Source organism: Ruditapes philippinarum, unplaced genomic scaffold, assembly GCF_026571515.1.
Source record: "Ruditapes philippinarum isolate M1 unplaced genomic scaffold, ASM2657151v2 ctg8941_1_1_1_1, whole genome shotgun sequence".
Taxonomy (NCBI): Eukaryota; Metazoa; Mollusca; class Bivalvia; order Venerida; family Veneridae; genus Ruditapes; species Ruditapes philippinarum.
The window spans coordinates 13,916-31,330 of NW_026857466.1; the positions used below are offsets into that span (position 1 = coordinate 13,916).

General features: G+C 34.5%; 1 protein-coding gene across 1 annotated transcript; it reads left to right on the plus strand.

Annotated features, from left to right (window-relative positions):
• The first annotated feature begins 891 nt into the window (after window positions 1–891).
• On the plus strand, window positions 892–16,091 carry LOC132749852 (pre-mRNA-splicing factor 38A-like). Its single transcript, XM_060739765.1, has 9 exons — window positions 892–1,045; window positions 7,183–7,342; window positions 9,074–9,195; window positions 12,083–12,168; window positions 13,049–13,150; window positions 13,842–13,948; window positions 14,575–14,633; window positions 15,089–15,113; window positions 15,842–16,091. Exons 1-9 carry the CDS (start codon window positions 916–918, stop codon window positions 16,038–16,040), a joined length of 990 nt encoding a protein of 329 aa, XP_060595748.1. The 5' UTR covers window positions 892–915; the 3' UTR covers window positions 16,041–16,091.
• Window positions 16,092–17,415: the final 1,324 nt, after the last annotated feature.

Genomic DNA, 17,415 nt, shown 5'->3' on the forward strand with positions numbered 1-17,415 from the left:
GAGTTTTCCCTACTCTCTGTAAAGAAAGACCCTCGATGTCGCTCCAGGCCATGATATCTCCACATAAATACTATTACAAACAGTGCACATAATACTCGAAAGAGGGTGTTGCAGTATATGTACATGTATAGATATATACTGGTATCTGTGTGGGTCCCACTTACAGGTTGAAAAGGTACTACAAAAATCTAATTTAATAGTTATCTTACTTATTATCAACTTTTTTTAACTACTGCCTTAGATACCAGAAACTAAATGCTCTAATGTTTCTGGTACTATACACATGCACGGACATTCATCTGTGTGGCACAATGTGAACATTTTTAAAGAGAAGATCAAAATACATACAGGTCTCGATGACTATCGGTGACAGTATGGCCTTGGTGTTTTCCAAGGTCGCAGCAGCCACAGCCGACCCAGGCATCTGAGCTCACGTTTTTAAAAGCGAACAATAAATGGAAAAAGGCTAGCTGGCTTTATAGCACACACTCTATAAAGTTATCAGGTATGTTGATACTTGAGAATTGGCCCGGTACTTTAATGGAAAGAATAATATACTTTTGATACGATCATTTAATTGAAATTCAGCTGTTAACTCCTAATACTGTAGCCTATATAATTTGAATTTCATGGTTGTGAATAATCACTAAGACATGTTCAAGTTTTGGCTATACAAGTTTAAGAATATGTCCTTAGCTATTTTAAACATTTTACACACAGTTATTTCTTCATTTTTTATATATCAGTTTAATATGTTTCTCTAATCATCACTCAGATTAGTTCTAGGGTTATGGTTAAGGGTTAGGGCTATGGATTAGGGTTAGAGTGTTAAATAGAACATTGCAGGAAGTTAACTAAAAATTAGTGGCGTGAAACCTATTTTACAACAACAACAACAACAACAACAAAACAATCATGGCGAACAGAACTGTAAAAGACGCTCATTCAATAAAAGGGACAAATCCACAGTATTTAATCGAAAAGATTATTCGTACGAGGATATATGAATGTAGATACTGGAAGGAGGATTGCTTTGCACTTTCAGGTTGTTTACATTAAGTTGTTAAATGTTGTATCTAACTTAAAATCGGACGGAATAAATTCGGATATTTTTTATATAGATCTAGCTTTTTAATCAGGGCTCCTGAAAAGTGTTTATGCAATTAGATTAAAACTTCTTGATTTTTTTAGCACTTAGTTTTTTTTCACTACCAGCACATAGACGACCTAGAATGATCAAATTCGGCATTGTAAGCGCAAAATGGTCAACAAATTTAATTCAAATATGCTGAGAATCTTGAGTAAATTATTATGAAAATTACCAAAACAACAGATATATATACAACGTATAGGAAGCTCCGAAAATAGCCAATAGTCAGATTCAGACCCACAATCCCTGGCGCGCTTCGGTGATAATTGGGTTTTCCTGCTAGTCTCCGATTTTTTGCGGCCTCGTTAAACTTCGGCGATATCCATGAATTATTATTTACATTGCCGACATGGATTTTCATCCGGAGAAATATTTGTGTGGAAAAGTGTGTATTGTTTGTTTGATAATAAATAACTATTGCTTCTTATATAAGTGGAAAATGATTTGTCTCTTTTGTCGATGTACCTCCGGGAATTCAGTATGGCGATATTTTGGCTACTTTTACCCAGGATGCATCAAATCCCGCGACATATGATGACTTGCATGAATACAATTTTACCGATACTGAATCTAACTGGGTGACGTCACAGTTGCTTCTCCATCTATATTCAGGAATTCGAAAACCTAGCTAAACGCCGTTTTCCGGTACTTTCTGAACATAGCTCTGGGGAATTCACCTAATGGAGTGTAATAGCGAACTCAATGTTTTCAGCCTTTTTTTAAATCAAACTGAAATAAAACAGTTATTTCTTTATAAGAAAATAAATAAATATCATTGTATGAATAATTCCATACAAAAAATAAACTAAATACACAAGTTAACGCAGAAAATAACCTTATTTATTACGGAAGATTCCACTACGTCTGTTTGAATTTTATTGATTTTCATTATAAACAATTTATTTTTTTGAATAATTTACAATAGATATTAAACGAATATTGATAATTTTCAAAAACATCAATTTCTTTCACCTTAAACAGTTAAATAATGATAGAAAAATAGACATATCTCGTAACTGTGTTATGTACTTCATTTGGTGTAATTCCCAAGAGCTTAAACGGTAACATACCGGAAAACGGTGTTTAGCTAGGTTTTCGAAAAGGTCAATTAAGCTCCATGCCAATTTTAACAGTTGCATAAATTTTTTAACAAAACATTGTTTTCTGTTTTAAACAGCGGAAGATAAAAGATGCTAAAATTTTTTAAAGAAAGGCATCGCTTTTTAACAATAATGGTAGGCTCAAATTAGCCACCTGCAAAAAAAAAATTTAAACATCCATTCCTACTAACTGGTAAAATTACAATTTCTGCAGTTCAATATTCATACATTTATAAGTGTGACAAATAGGCATGCGTACACAATTACTAATTAGTCCCCTAACGGTTTACCGGAGGGGACTTTAGGTTTACCCTCCGTCCGTCAGTCCGCCCGTCTGTCCGTCCGTCCGTCCACAAAACTGGATCCCGCGATAACGCAAAAAGTACTGAAAATATTTTTATGAAACTTGATATATGCAGTGTTCAATCTAGAACAAATTCCCAGGGGGCCCTTCGGGCCCATAAACTTTTCAAAAGGGGGTCATTTGAGAAAAAAGGGGGCCCACACTTAAAAGAACATCAAATTCAAATAAGGTATTGTATCTTTTAAGTTACTTGTTCACGTACCATATATAGACCAAAAACGGTTGCAAAATTCCAAAACAATCAACTCACTAAAAAAATGACATTATTTTGACCTTTTTTGAGAGTTCTGTTAGCGTTGATACAGGCTCAATTTTAAGAACTGATTGGTAAAGAAACGATGACATAATGTTCAAAGAAACATATGAATCTTATTTTAATGTTACCAGGGATATTTGATAATAATGTTCAGTTTTTTAATCAGCGCCCGATATACATGTACGTGTATAAATGAAAATCATATTTTGCAATTAGCTTTGTTGATGAAAAATATAAACTTACAATAGTCGCTAAAACATTAACCCTTCTCAATATATCCAAGCGAAAAACAAAGTGTCAACAGGTGCTAAGACAATGTATATTGACATACCGGTACCTTTGATCTTTTGTCAGGGCAGCAGTTCTTACGTCACGCTTAAAAGATGTCTGTATTGATTAATGATATGCACAATGTTTTAGCCCCGACCAGCCAAAGACCAATCAAAGTTTATATACTCAATTGTCAGACACTCCCTAGCCAATCGTGTTTGATTAGCTCCATCTGTAAGACTTTTTTAATTGGATGAAGGCGTGTTCGTAATAATTTATGCACACACTTCTATAATTAACTCGCACTTTTCACAAATATATAGTTTTTTTTCCTCCGGAAAGTTAGACATTTTTATTTGTTTTGACCGTGAAAAAACTATAACTTCACGCACATATTGGATTATCTGTGACGATTTTTTTTGTTTATAAAAACTGTGACACAAAAGGAAGTAATAGTTACGGTACGAAGAACAAGTCTACATAGTATTTACAGACCCCGGCCGAGAGAGCGTAGCGATCAAGGTTTTAAAAGGGTTACCGAGGCTCTTGTTTTTCTATACAAACTTCAGTTTTGAATTCAGTATTTATTAATATTATTCACAAGAAACTTTTTTATGTTCTTAATCAGGTTTAAGAAAGCATTCTAATGTCATTCAGGGCATTCTCTATGAGTGCGCCCATCGGGCCCACAGTTGAATTTGTTTTGCGCCGGCGGTCTTTTCAGGGGGTCAATGGCGCAATGGCGCGCTCTAGATTGAACACTGTATATGGATAGATGGCAGTATGGAGATTATGCACGTCTTTTTCTTTTCTTCCTATGTTGAAAATTCTGGTTGCTATGGCAACAAATAGACTGAAAATATGGCAAATTTTACACATAACCTGGATCCAGTGATAACACAAAAAGTACTGAAAATATGTTTATGAAACTTGACATATGGGTAGATGGCAGTATGGAAATTATTCACATCCTTTTCTTATCTTCCTATGTTGAAAATTCTGGTTGCTATGGCAACAAATAGACTGAATTTCAAGATTTCTGATTCTAGTTAACCAGGTTTTCAATTTTGAAAATCCTGGTTATTAGATTGGGGTATGGCGGGCGGATGGGCGGATGGGCGGATGGGCGGCTGGGCGGATGGGCGGATGGGGGGGCGTCAAACGAAATTGTGTCCGCTCTGTAACTCTTCAACCCTTTGAAGAATTTTGATGAAACTTCAGACAAATGTTTACCACATCAAGATGACGTGCAGAACGCATGTTCCGCATGGCTGGCTCCAAGGTCAAGGTCACAGTGACATTAACATTGAAAATCCTGTCCGCTCTGTAACTCTTCAACCCTTTGAAGAATTTTGATGAAACTTCAGACAAATGTTTACCACATCAAGATGACGTGCAGAACGCATGTTCCGCATGGCTGGCTCCAAGGTCAAGGTCACAGTGACATTAACATTGAAAATCCTGTTTACATGATTTTAACTTCGGGCGTCAAACGAAATTGTGTCCGCTCTGTAACTCTTCAACCCTTTGAAGAATTTTGATGAAACTTCAGACAAATGTTTACCACATCAAGATGACGTGCAGAACGCATGTTCCCCATGGCTGGCTCCAAGGTCAAGGTCACAGTGACATTAACATTGAAAATCCTGTCCGCTCTGTAACTCTTCAACCCTTTGAAGAATTTTGATGAAACTTCAGACAAATGTTTACCACATCAAGATGACGTGCAGAACGCATGTTCTGCATGGCTGGCTCCAAGGTCAAGGTCACAGTGACATTAACATTGAAAATCCTGTTTACATGATTTTAACTTCGGGCGTCAAACGAAATTGTGTCCGCTCTGTAACTCTTCAACCCTTTGAAGAATTTTGATGAAACTTCAGACAAATGTTTACCACATCAAGATGACGTGCAGAACGCATGTTCCGCATGGCTGGCTCCAAGGTCAAGGTCACAGTGACATTAACATTGAAAATCCTGTCCGCTCTGTAACTCTTCAACCCTTTGAAGAATTTTGATGAAACTTCAGACAAATGTTTACCACATCAAGATGACGTGCAGAACGCATGTTCCGCATGGCTGGCTCCAAGGTCAAGGTCACAGTGACATTAACATTGAAAATCCTGTTTACATTATTTTAACTTCGGGCGTCAAACGAAATTGTGTCCGCTCTGTAACTCTTCAACCCTTTGAAGAATTTTGATGAAACTTCAGTCAAATGTTTACCACATCAAGATGACGTGCAGAACGCATGTTCCGCATGGCTGGCTCCAAGGTCAAGGTCACAGTGACATTAACATTGAAAATCCTGTCCGCTCTGTAACTCTTCAACCCTTTGAAGAATTTTGATGAAACTTCAGACAAATGTTTACCACATCAAGATGACGTGCAGAACGCATGTTCCGCATGGCTGGCTCCAAGGTCAAGGTCACAGTGACATTAACATTGAAAATCCTGTTTACATGATTTTAACTTGATTTGGCAGTCAAAGGTCATATCATCTTTGGAGGTAATTTAAAAAAAGATATGATATATTATTTCATGTCTACTTTGTAACTTGTTTTTCATTATACAGAATTATCAATATAATTATAGTGAACAAATTCTTCTGTGCTGAACTCGTCCTACATTTCTCAACGGATTTTGTTCAAACTTTCACAGAAGCTTTGTCATCAAGCACCCTGGCACATATTGTCGGGGTTTTGTGATTGGATAGTTTTTGACCTAATTATGGCCCTTTGTTTTTTTCCTTATACATAATATTATAGTGAACACTTCTTCAGTGGCAATTCCTCCTACATTATTCATGTTTTACATTGCACATAGTTACATTGTTTGTTGCTTGTATTTGTATTTCAAATACAACATATTTATCTACAATGGTGATAATTGAAAACCTGGTTTCATGGCATTGCCATGTTTCTTGTTTTTAAGTTTTTTCACTATAAGTTCTTTATTTCTTAAGGTATGTTCTTCAAACTTTAAATATAAGTTGCTTGTCATCAACCACATCATATGTGACAAGGTTTACAACTCTAGCACAAAATTTATCAGAATTACCTCCCTTGAACTTGAAATTTTCATGAAAAAAACATTGTTTGTTTTAATAACTTCTTTTTCTGAATGTATCTACTTCAAACTTCATATAAATGTTTCTTATTGTCACTCAACATTTGTGAGTGTTCAATACTCTAGCAAGACTATTTCCAGAATTATGCCCCTTTTGAACTTAGACTTTTTTTTGAGAAATTGGTAATTTTTACTCCAACTTCTTCAATCATGATAGGATTTTAAAAATGTTATATTTTGATAACAGGGATGTTTAAAAAATAACTTTAGAGTGTCTTTCAGTCTGTCTGTACATAAAAACTATTTCCTGTGATCACTTTTAAAGAACTTTTTTAACAAATTTACTTAAAATAGGAACCTAAGTGAATGGCCAATGGCCCTTCAGAACGTGCTTGGGCTCTTACCGGTAGGGGACTTATGGATTGCTTGCAATACTATGATAATTGCTTGTTTACTATTGTTTACCAATTAATGAAAAGTATTATGCTGTACACATTATATGCTGTGTATTGATTTCTGGCAGATGAAAACAGTGAGTGTACCCATCAGTGATTGGCTTTAAACCGCTTTTATGCAGATAATTCATCACGGCTACTGTACCTGAAGGTGGGGCTAATTGCTTTGTCAATGCAAAATTCTTGCGTCAGCACATATTGATTGAAAAACAGTAAAAATTTCCATCGGAAATTATCATAGGTCAAAAATGACACATGAGCTGATTTTCTGATGGGTCAAACAAATACATTTCAGAATTTTCACGGGTCAAGACCCCAGGTCTCGAGTCAAACAAACACCCTGTTTAACATAAATTGTATTGGTAATGCATGATTGATGATAGAAGAGAACTGATTTGTAAAATTCTATAACATATAAAATTTAAGTAAAGCCATGTGTCTTCTCTTGAACCTCAATAATGAGATATATGCTTTAGGGTTTAAGCTGAATGAATTGTATGTTTTGTCTATTCTTTCAGCGGAGCTTCTTGTTGACAAAGCAATGGGTTTGAAATATGTTGGTGGTGTGTATGGGGGTAATGTTAAACCAGCGCCATTTCTTTGTTTGCTTCTTAAGATGTTGCAGATCCAGCCAGAGAAAGATATCATAGTGGAGTTTATCAGAAATGAAGACTTCAAGTAAGTTCATTTTCTCATTAAGTATATGAACTCAGACACTGTGTCAACTGAGATGTTGAGTTGAGATTAATTAATACTGAGCTCTTTGAAAAATGTTTAAGAAATTAGTAATTTTATGAATAAGAAGCTCAACAAAAGATTTATGAATATTAAATGAATTCTTTATATTGGATCTTAATATAAACAAAGTAAGGACATGGCCAAGTGCTTAAATCATCAGATAAGTAACCTTAGTATGCTAGCTGCAAGGGTTTAAACCCTGTCAGGGTAAAGCTGTTTTGTCTTTGAGCAAGAAACTTTACACTCATTGCTTAGTACTGGTTGGTTCGAGGAACTGATTCTGAAGTGTTCAATATTACTGTATACAGAATTTAGAATAGACATGGAAATTATAGATAGTCAGTTATTAGCTCGACTATTCGAAGAATATGAGAGCTATTGTAGTCGCGTCCGCGTTGGTTAAAGTTTTTTGTAAAGTCAAATATCTCAATTATTACTTGAGATATTCAATTGAAACTTACAATACTTATTTATAGTAACAAGGTACATCAGATTGACAAGTTGGATAACTCTGCCTACAATATTGACAGAATTATGCCCCTTTTTAACTTAGAAATTTTGGTTACAGTTTTTTGTAAAGTCAAATATCTCAATTATTGCTTGAGATATTCAATTGAAACTTTCAATACTTATTTATAGTAACAAGGTACATCAGATTGACAAGTTGGATAACTCTGCCTACAATATTGACAGAATTATGCCCCTTTGGAACTTAGAAGTTTTGGTTAAGGTGTTTTTGTAAAGTCAAATATCTCAATTATTGCTTGAGATATTCAATTGAAATTTAAAATACTTTTTTATAGTAACAATGTACATCAGTTTGCAAAATTGCATAACTCTGCCTGCAATATTTGCAGAATTCTTTGCCCCTTTGAAACTTAGAAATTTTGGTTAAAGGTTAAAGGTCTTCAAAGATATTTACTTGAAACTTTACACATGCACTTAGGGTCATAATTGGAGGGTCATAATTGTATGTCACTGACCAAGTACCATAACTCTATCTTGCATTAAGGCTGATTCATATCCCCTTTTCTACTTGGTCTCTTGGTTAATGTTTACATGCAAGTTTTACATATCTCAATAACAACTATTAAAGATATTTATTTAAAACTTCACATATGCATTTAGGGTCATAATTGTAGGTCACTGACAAAGATCCATAATTCTATCTTGCATTTAGGCTGATTTTTCTCCCCTTTTTCAACTTAGAAATTCATGGTAAAGTTTTGCTTGTAAGCTGTTATCTCAATAACTACTGAAGGGTTTGTGCCTTTTTTGGGACAATTTTATGCATTCATAATAATAAAGCAGTGATTTACTTGATAAAACATCTTAGTAACAAGCCTTTGTACCTTTTCTGTCAAATTTATGTATTCATAGGTAATTAGTATTATTATACTCAATAAAACACCCTTGTGACATTACCTTCCGAATAGTCAAGCCAATACTGTATAATTAGACTCTCTCTAATATAACAAAAAAATAGCCCTTTTGTGAACTTAAAAAATTTAACATTATCAAGGCTCTTTTACTATCAAGCACTTAGAATAGTCGAGCGTGCTGTCCTACCGACAGCTCTTGTTTTATGAACATTATAGGTCAGCTTGAAGTAAGATTTATTATCAGTAAATGCAGATTCATGCTATAATTAGATTTGATCTTACACTACAGATATGTAAGAGCACTGGGATCTCTATACATGAGGCTGACAGGTACATCCATAGACTGCTATAAATATCTGGAACCTTTGTATCTTGACTACAGAAAATTGAAAAGACAGCAAAGAGATGGCAGTAAGATGGTTATTTTTCTTTATTGTCCCCCGCCTTTTCGAAGAAAAAAGGGGGATACATGTATAGAAATAGGCTCCGTCCGTCCGGCCGTCCGTCCGTCAAACTTTCGTGTCCGGTCCATAACTTTGTCATTTATGAAAGGAATTTGAAATAACTTAGCACAAATGTTTATTATAATAAGACAATGTGTCATGCGCAACAATCAGACCCCTACCTCCAGGGTCAAGGTCACACTTGCTCATTCAAGGTCAACATTGCCTATTTGAGGGTATATGTCGTGTCCGGTCCATAACTTTCTTATCTATGAAGGGATTTTGTAAATACTTGCCATAATTGTTCACAATAATCAGACGATGTGTCATGTGCAAAAACCAGTCACCTACCTTCAAGGTCAAGGTCACACTTGGAGGTCAAATATTAACATAGTCTGTTACAGGGAATATTTTGTGTCCGGTCCATAACTTTGTCATTTATCAAAGGAATTTGAAATTTCTTGGCACAAATGTTTGTTATAATAAGACGATGTGTCATGCGCAACAACCAGACCCGTACCTTCAGGGCCAAGTTCGTACTTGCTCATTCAAGGTTAACATTGTCTATTTGAGGGTATATGTCGTGTCCGGTCCATAACTTTCTTATCTATGAAAGGATTTTGTAAATACTTGCCATAATTGTTCACAATAATCAGACGATGTGTCATGTGCAAAAACCAGTCACCGACCTTCAAGGTCAAGGTCACACTTGGAGGTCAAATATTAACATAATCTGCTACAGGGTATATTTCGTGTCCGGTCCATAACTTTGTCATTTATCAAAGGAATTTGAGATAACTTGGCACAAATGTTTGTTATAATAAGACGATGTGTCATAGGCAACAACCAGACCCATCACTTCGAGTCAAGGTCGTACTTGCTCATTCAAGGTCAACATTGCCTATTTGAGGGTATATGTCGTGTCCGGTCCATAACTTTCTTATCTATGAAGGACTTTTGTAAATACTTGCCATAATTGTTCACAATAATCAGATGATGTGTCATGCGCAAAAACCGGTCACCTACCTCCAAGGTCAAGGTCACACTTGGAGGTCAAATATTAACATAGTCTGTTACAGGGTATATTTTGTGTCAGGTCTATAACTTTTTCATAGATCAAAGGATTTTGAAAATACTTCGCACAAATAGTCACTATAATAAGAGGATGTGTCATGCGCAACACCTGCATCCTACCTCCAAGGTCAAGGTCACACTTAGAGGTCAAAAATTAACATAGTCTGTTATAGGGTATATTTTGTGTCGAATCTAGAACTTCTTCATAGTTCAAGGGATTTTGGAATAACTTGGCACAAATAGTCACAATAATAAGCCGATATGTCAGGTACAACACCTGCACCCCTACCTCTTAAGGTCAAGGTCACACTTAGAGGTCAAAGGTTAACAGAGTCTGTTATTTGGTATATTTTTTGTCCTGTCCATTACTTCTTCATAGATTAAGGGATTTTGAAAATACTTGGCACAAATAGTCACAATGATTAGATATGTCATGCGTAATATCTGTGTTCCTACCTCCAAGGTCAAGGTCACACTTAGAGGTCAAAGATTTACATAGTCTGTTATAGGGTATATTTTGTGTCCAATCTATAACTTCTTCATAGTTCAAGGGATTTTGAAAATACTTGGCACAAAAAGTCTCAATAATAAGACGTTGTGTCATGCACAACACCTGCTCCCCTACCTCCAAGGTCAAGGTCACACTTAGAGGTCAAAGCTTAACATGATAGATTTTTAAATTCCGTGTTTCATTTTATTTTTTTAACAAATTTATTGTTACATTTGCAGATCTAGCATTGATCATAATTTTGGACTGAATGTCCTGAGATCCATACCTCAATCTTTTGAAATAGCACAATTTTATGCTTCATATAAAACTCCCGGGGTGGGGGACGTTGGTAACTCTGTTACAAATTCTTGTTTTTTTTATTTCCCCCTCATTATGATTAACCTTTACTTCATTGTATCTATATGTGTAATAGAACTTGTCATGACTTCAGAAATGGTTCATTTGTAGTTAAAGAAGTTCCAAGATTGATATGATAGTTCAATTGAGTAGTTAACAGAAGAATCATTAAAGGGGCGTCCATGGCCAAGGGGTTCAGGTCCTTGACTATAAACCTCTTGTCCCTCACGGCTATGGGTTTGAATCCAATCCCTGATTCTATCATGTGAGGAAGCTATTCACCTAGCTTGAGGAATGTAAGTGGATCAACTGTGGTGCCCACTTGTGTCTGATATAATGCATGGAGTGGCACCCAAGATCTTCCTCCACCAGTGAAGCATCATATGACGTTTAAGGTGTTAGTGTGATTTAAATCAAAACCAAAAAAAAAAAAATATCATTGTGCATGCTTGCTAAACCCACTATTTCTCTGCGAGTGTCTGACTATCAATCTCACATGAATTTTAAAACATCAGTGAGAGACAGATGACTGTAAGACTTGATGTAAATGATTGTTTAAAAATATAGAGTCAGTTATCATGTTTTTGTCATCTTTTATTTCAGTCCTGTATTCATAAAACTTTATCCCCTCTTTCTACAGTTACTTTTAGATTATAACAGATTATTCTTTGAGCTGCTGTATTTTCATAATGCACTTGTCCTATTTTAAAATTTGCATTTGTCCATTATTATGCTTACAGTGTTAGTACATTCTTTGATATCAAATGACAAAACTTGAGCAACCAGCAATACAAGGACTGGTCAGACTGCACAGTCAATGGTAGTTGGCTATAATTATACCAGTGGCATAGGCAGACAGTTATCAAAGGGTAAAGTAAAGTATTTTCAGATACAATTGTAATGTTGTAATTTGTATTTCTCTCTTTACTTCCAGCTTTTGAACTGGTACATATGGATGAATACATTGATGAGTTGTTGAGGGAAGAACGTAGCTGTGACATTATTTTACCTAGAATACAGGTATGTATTGTTATCATCCAGTGTTTGTTTTCATGCCGTCACTTAGGTGGTGAAAGGGGTCGGCTGCACGGGCATTTAGAATTGCCAGGGTAATGCTGTATTCTTAGAATGGGAGGGACATCCATGTCCTGTAGATACATTTCTAGTTTTTCGTCCATTTTTGCAATTTCATGCCGCCACTTAGGTGGTGAAAGGGGTGGGGAGCAGGGGCATTAAGAATTGCCAGGGTAATGTTGTTTCTTGGAGGGGCATCCATGTCCTATAGACACATTTCTAGTTTTTCGTCCATTTGGAAAAGGGTCTCATTCTGTTGTGAGATGGGAAAATTTGGCTTCAACAGTCTAATTATGAATTTTGACTCTTTATTTTGGGAGAAAGGATTTTCTTGTATGTCCCATACAGGAGGATGCTTTAACCATACCATATATGGTTGATAAATCAAAACTGTAAGCAATTGATGATGCATGATTTAAAGAGCAAGGATATTTCAAGTACATATATTATATAGAGAATATTGAATGAGTGTAGGTTTAATACTAAATTCATTGAACGAGTTGTTTAAAATCATATTATGCGAGTCTATGGCGAGCATAATATTGCTTTATTCAACAAGTTCATATCATTGAATCTACACAAATATAATATTCTTTTTATCACATATAAAATAAGAACGGTAAACTGTTGAAAAGAGTCATTTTTCATTGACGCACCTTTAGTGTAACGCTTACATTAGGGCGCTTTAATGCTATGTTTATATATAGCGCAAATGACGTCATGTCAAAGTGTTATTACACTAGTGTAATATCGTTTTTATTAAATGGTTTTATTACAATCCTGCGCCGCGGTTTATGTGATAAATATTTATATTTGTTTTTTAAAGAAACGTAATGTGTTAGAGGAGGGTAATCTACTGGACTCAAGAGTTAGTGCCCTTGATGAGGATCTCGAGGACATGGAGACCTCGGATGAAGAAGATATAATGGTAAATGATTACTGTTTTTTTGGCATTTAGTTTTGTTAAACTTTCTACATTTGGTTCACAATTACCATTTTATTGTGCACAAGATCACTGTCTTCATATAACTCCTAGCTTTTGTTGACCTGAAGTCTGGATAATGGAATGGCTATTTGTGATGAAGCTATCGATGTGGGTTATTGAAGGTTGGTGGTCTTACCAAGATGCTTATAGATATACATGTATGGTATAGAGTAGGAAATGGATGTTTTTCTGTTCTAGCAATCATATGATCACTCAACATTTAGCTACCATATTCCAGGCAAGTACTTACCGATTCCAGTGGTATATAACTTTCTATTTTAGCTCTTTTACTTTGTCTGTTATGCTTGCAGATATTTTTCTATGTGACAATATTTTAATGAAAACATGCGGTAACATTCAATGTGTCACACTTTCTGTAAGCATATCATGGAAAAGTACAAGGGCTACATTGGAAAAATATGTACATTGTATTGGAATCAGAAAAAAATTGCCTAGAACATGGTATATGTTTATAATTTAGGTATTGAAAAATACAAAAAAAGAATCTAAAAGCAAAATACATTTTATGTCATGACTGGCAGTGACCCAATATAACAGTAAATGAATGTCACATGATCGCCCGCCCTTTATTATACATTGTCATGTATTTATTGATTCGTGTTATTTATAACAGGATATTTATAAAGAGGCAGAGAAGAAACGCTCTAGCTACCGGGGGAATGACAAGCCTGCACGAAGTCCGTCACCAAAGTCTGGTAGAGGCAGTTCACCACACCATAGGTACAATATTTAATAAATTGAGCCGCGTCATGACAAAACCAACATAATGGGTTTGCGACCAGCATGGATCCAGACCAGCCTGCGCATCCGCACAGTCTGATCAGGATCCATGCTGTTCGCTATCGGTTTCTTTACTTGTTATAGAGTTTGTAAGCGAACAGCATAGATCCTGATCAGACTGCGCTGATGTGCAGGCTGGTCTGGACTCATGCTGGTCGCAAACCCACTATGTTTGTTTTGTCGTGACATGGCTCAATTGATATCTTATATTATGATATATGCTTCTCTAAAAAGGACTTGCCACTAATCTTTGATATCTCACTTTGAAGTTTTCAGTTATATGATAGAGTTGGTACACAAACAAGTTAAGTTTGTTTCCTTTGGAGTATTGGTGATTTACTGTTTCAAACTAGCGCCCTGATAAGTCTTATGAAGACATCAGTACATCAATATCAAATCATCAAGACATACTAAAGTAATTTCTCTAATTTGCAATGTCTTCTGAAGTTATGTGATAATAAAATGATTCAGGGAATTCCTGCAGGCTTCATACTTAAAGAGAACTACCAGTAATTTATCTCACAGAGTTTGATATTAAAATAATTTATATCTTACTTTAATTGCAGGGATAGAACAAGAAAAAGATCAAGATCAAAAGATAGATCAGATAAAGATAGAAAAAGTGGTAAGTTTTTTATATAAATTTCTGTCAGATATAATGTTGCTGTGTAACCATTGTCATTTCTGTAGGCATACATTTTGTAATCCAGGGGGAATAACACATTTTTGCTACAACTAGAGTAGCTTAACAGATCACTTGTTTCTAGAGAACCATACTTGAAAGATAACATAGAACATATTTTGTTGATGATTTAACATCTAATTTAGGTAAAATTTAGACGTAAGTACCCAAAAAATTCTCAAATCTACTGATATGTATGCTACATATATTATAGACTTAAGTACTTTATATGCTTAAAATTTTAGTAGATTTCGGTTATTTCAAATCAGAAAATTAATGTAGGAAAGAGACTGTCATAAATAATGATGAAATTTTACATTATATCATAGGTTTGACTGTGACAGAATTACATTTAAGATATTGATATTGTGTAGATGAAAATATTCTTTCTTTTTCAGATAAAAGATACAAAGATGATGACAGGTTTGTACAATGCTATCATTTGTGTGATGGTTTCCTCATCTGAAATAAGAACTTCTTATTGGTAATGTCTGGGACTTAAATAGCAAATGTTAAACGGAACTAGTAAACATTGCCACTGGCAATCTAAAGATCATTAATCATTTGCATATTTTTTAAACATGTACACATTAATTATTATAAGGAGTGCAAGAATTTAGTGGTAAAATCATTGAAAATTTGTACATCGTTAAAAAATTTTAATATCTATTCTTTGTCTGGTATTTGTATAACTTGAAAATTACTGTTTTTAAGATTCTACCAAATGGTTTTAATTGGCTTTCCTGGTTGGGTAACCTATAGTAATCAATGTCTTTGCAAGTGGCTGACCCACATGATTTCTTTATCGGTGATAAAAGCAAATGACTGGTGTAAAGTGTTCAAAATCAGTGATCACATAGAAATTTCTTCTTGTTCAAGATTCCAACCTAGTGATTCCTGATTACTAATACAATGCTCTTTGTATTGAGCTAAGCTTGGGTGGGGGTGGGGCATGATGAGCTTAAAGTGACTTGTAAGTCTACATCTTTATGGTACAATCCAACTATAGATTTCCGATCATATATGATTCTCTGACACAAATTTTTGGAAGATACATACAAATTGAAATTCAATATCAGTTGTGTAATTACAAAATGTATATGAATAAATCTCTTAGTCTTACAATAATTATTTATGATTTTTTTTTTCAGAAAGCATCGCAGTCATAAAAGTAGTAAAGATCATCGTGATAAAGATCGTGGTGATGACAGGCACAAGGACAGACATCGTGATCGCCACAGGGATCATGGGTCACGTGATTCACGTCACACATCATCAAAGGAAGATTTAGAAATACAAGAGGCCAATGAACTTAGAGCCAAGCTTGGAATGGCCCCACTCAGACCATAATCTGATCTTGTATGGAAAAAGACATTAACAGATACGCATATGAATGGTTATCAGAACTTTCCTGTGTTCAGAATCAAGAGAAAATTGTTACAAAAAAATGAAAACTTTTGCATGACTTTTCAAAAATGGTCTTTTAGTTAATAATCTTTAACATCCTTTATTTGTAACATGGAATATGAATATGAAATGTCAGCTGTCAAAAGGATAAAAAAATCATCTACAAGGCTTGCCTTGCTCTATACTTGTGGCTTAGGGAAGACATTATTGCTACCATCATTCAAAGGATCAATTTAACTCTAGCATGACTATAAATTAAAGTTTCATTAACTGTACTTTAAGAAGAATAACATGATGTAAAATATGTAAATTTATATAAAATAAAAAATAAGGCAAATATTAAGATTTACTGTTGGAATTTTATATTAGATAAGTCACATTTGTTCTGTTTAAAGAAATTTGTAATTTCAAAATTTTAAGCTGTTAAGTTACTGATATATTTTACAAGTTATTCTTGGCCTCATTTGGAACAAACATACTCTTCAATAATTTTGTAATTTTTTTACAAGGCTTTGTCAGTTTGGTGTAACAATATACATGTAGAGGATATTTGTTTAGTTCAGTGTAAGAACGGAATATATTTCACCGAGTGAGCACCAAAAGGTACATTGCATATATTCACGAGTGAAACATTAACTTTTGGTGTTCACGAGGTGAAATTAATTTTGATCTTACACTAAACTAAAAAAATTTTCTTTTTTATTATATGCAAAGAGACGTTTAAAAAACATTTTAACCCAATACTAAATGAAATGCGCGCCAAATAATTATACAATGTGACGTCATTTACGACGTCCTGTCATTAAGTTGGTTCCCAGTACTGTGCACGCTGGTATATCACTGAAACAACGTAAGGGGCTTAAATTCAAAACAGTGAAAAATATCAAATTGATGAATTTACTATTTCAAACAGTGAAATATCAGTTTTATATTTCACTGTTATATTTCTATAAATCACCAAACATGTAATAAATTACTTTAATTATCATCATATTAATTTACATGATTTTAATGATAAAGTTTAAAGGTAGTATAAACACAGTATTTTGTATGGTAAAAAGTTGTTTTGAAAATATATTGTCTTTTACAAATAAAAACTTGATGCAAAAAAAAAAAGTTGTTCTGTCTTATTTATCCTAGCATTAAATACCCATTTCTTCAGTTTGAAAATGAAGGTGGTAAGAACTATAGTATCCAATAACTTTATGAAGAATTTGATGGATATTAAAGTGTATGTACCTTGCTCATGTGATATTCACCTCAGCATCGTGACTATCACATTAGCTTGGACATTCACCAAAATGTTCATTATACAGTA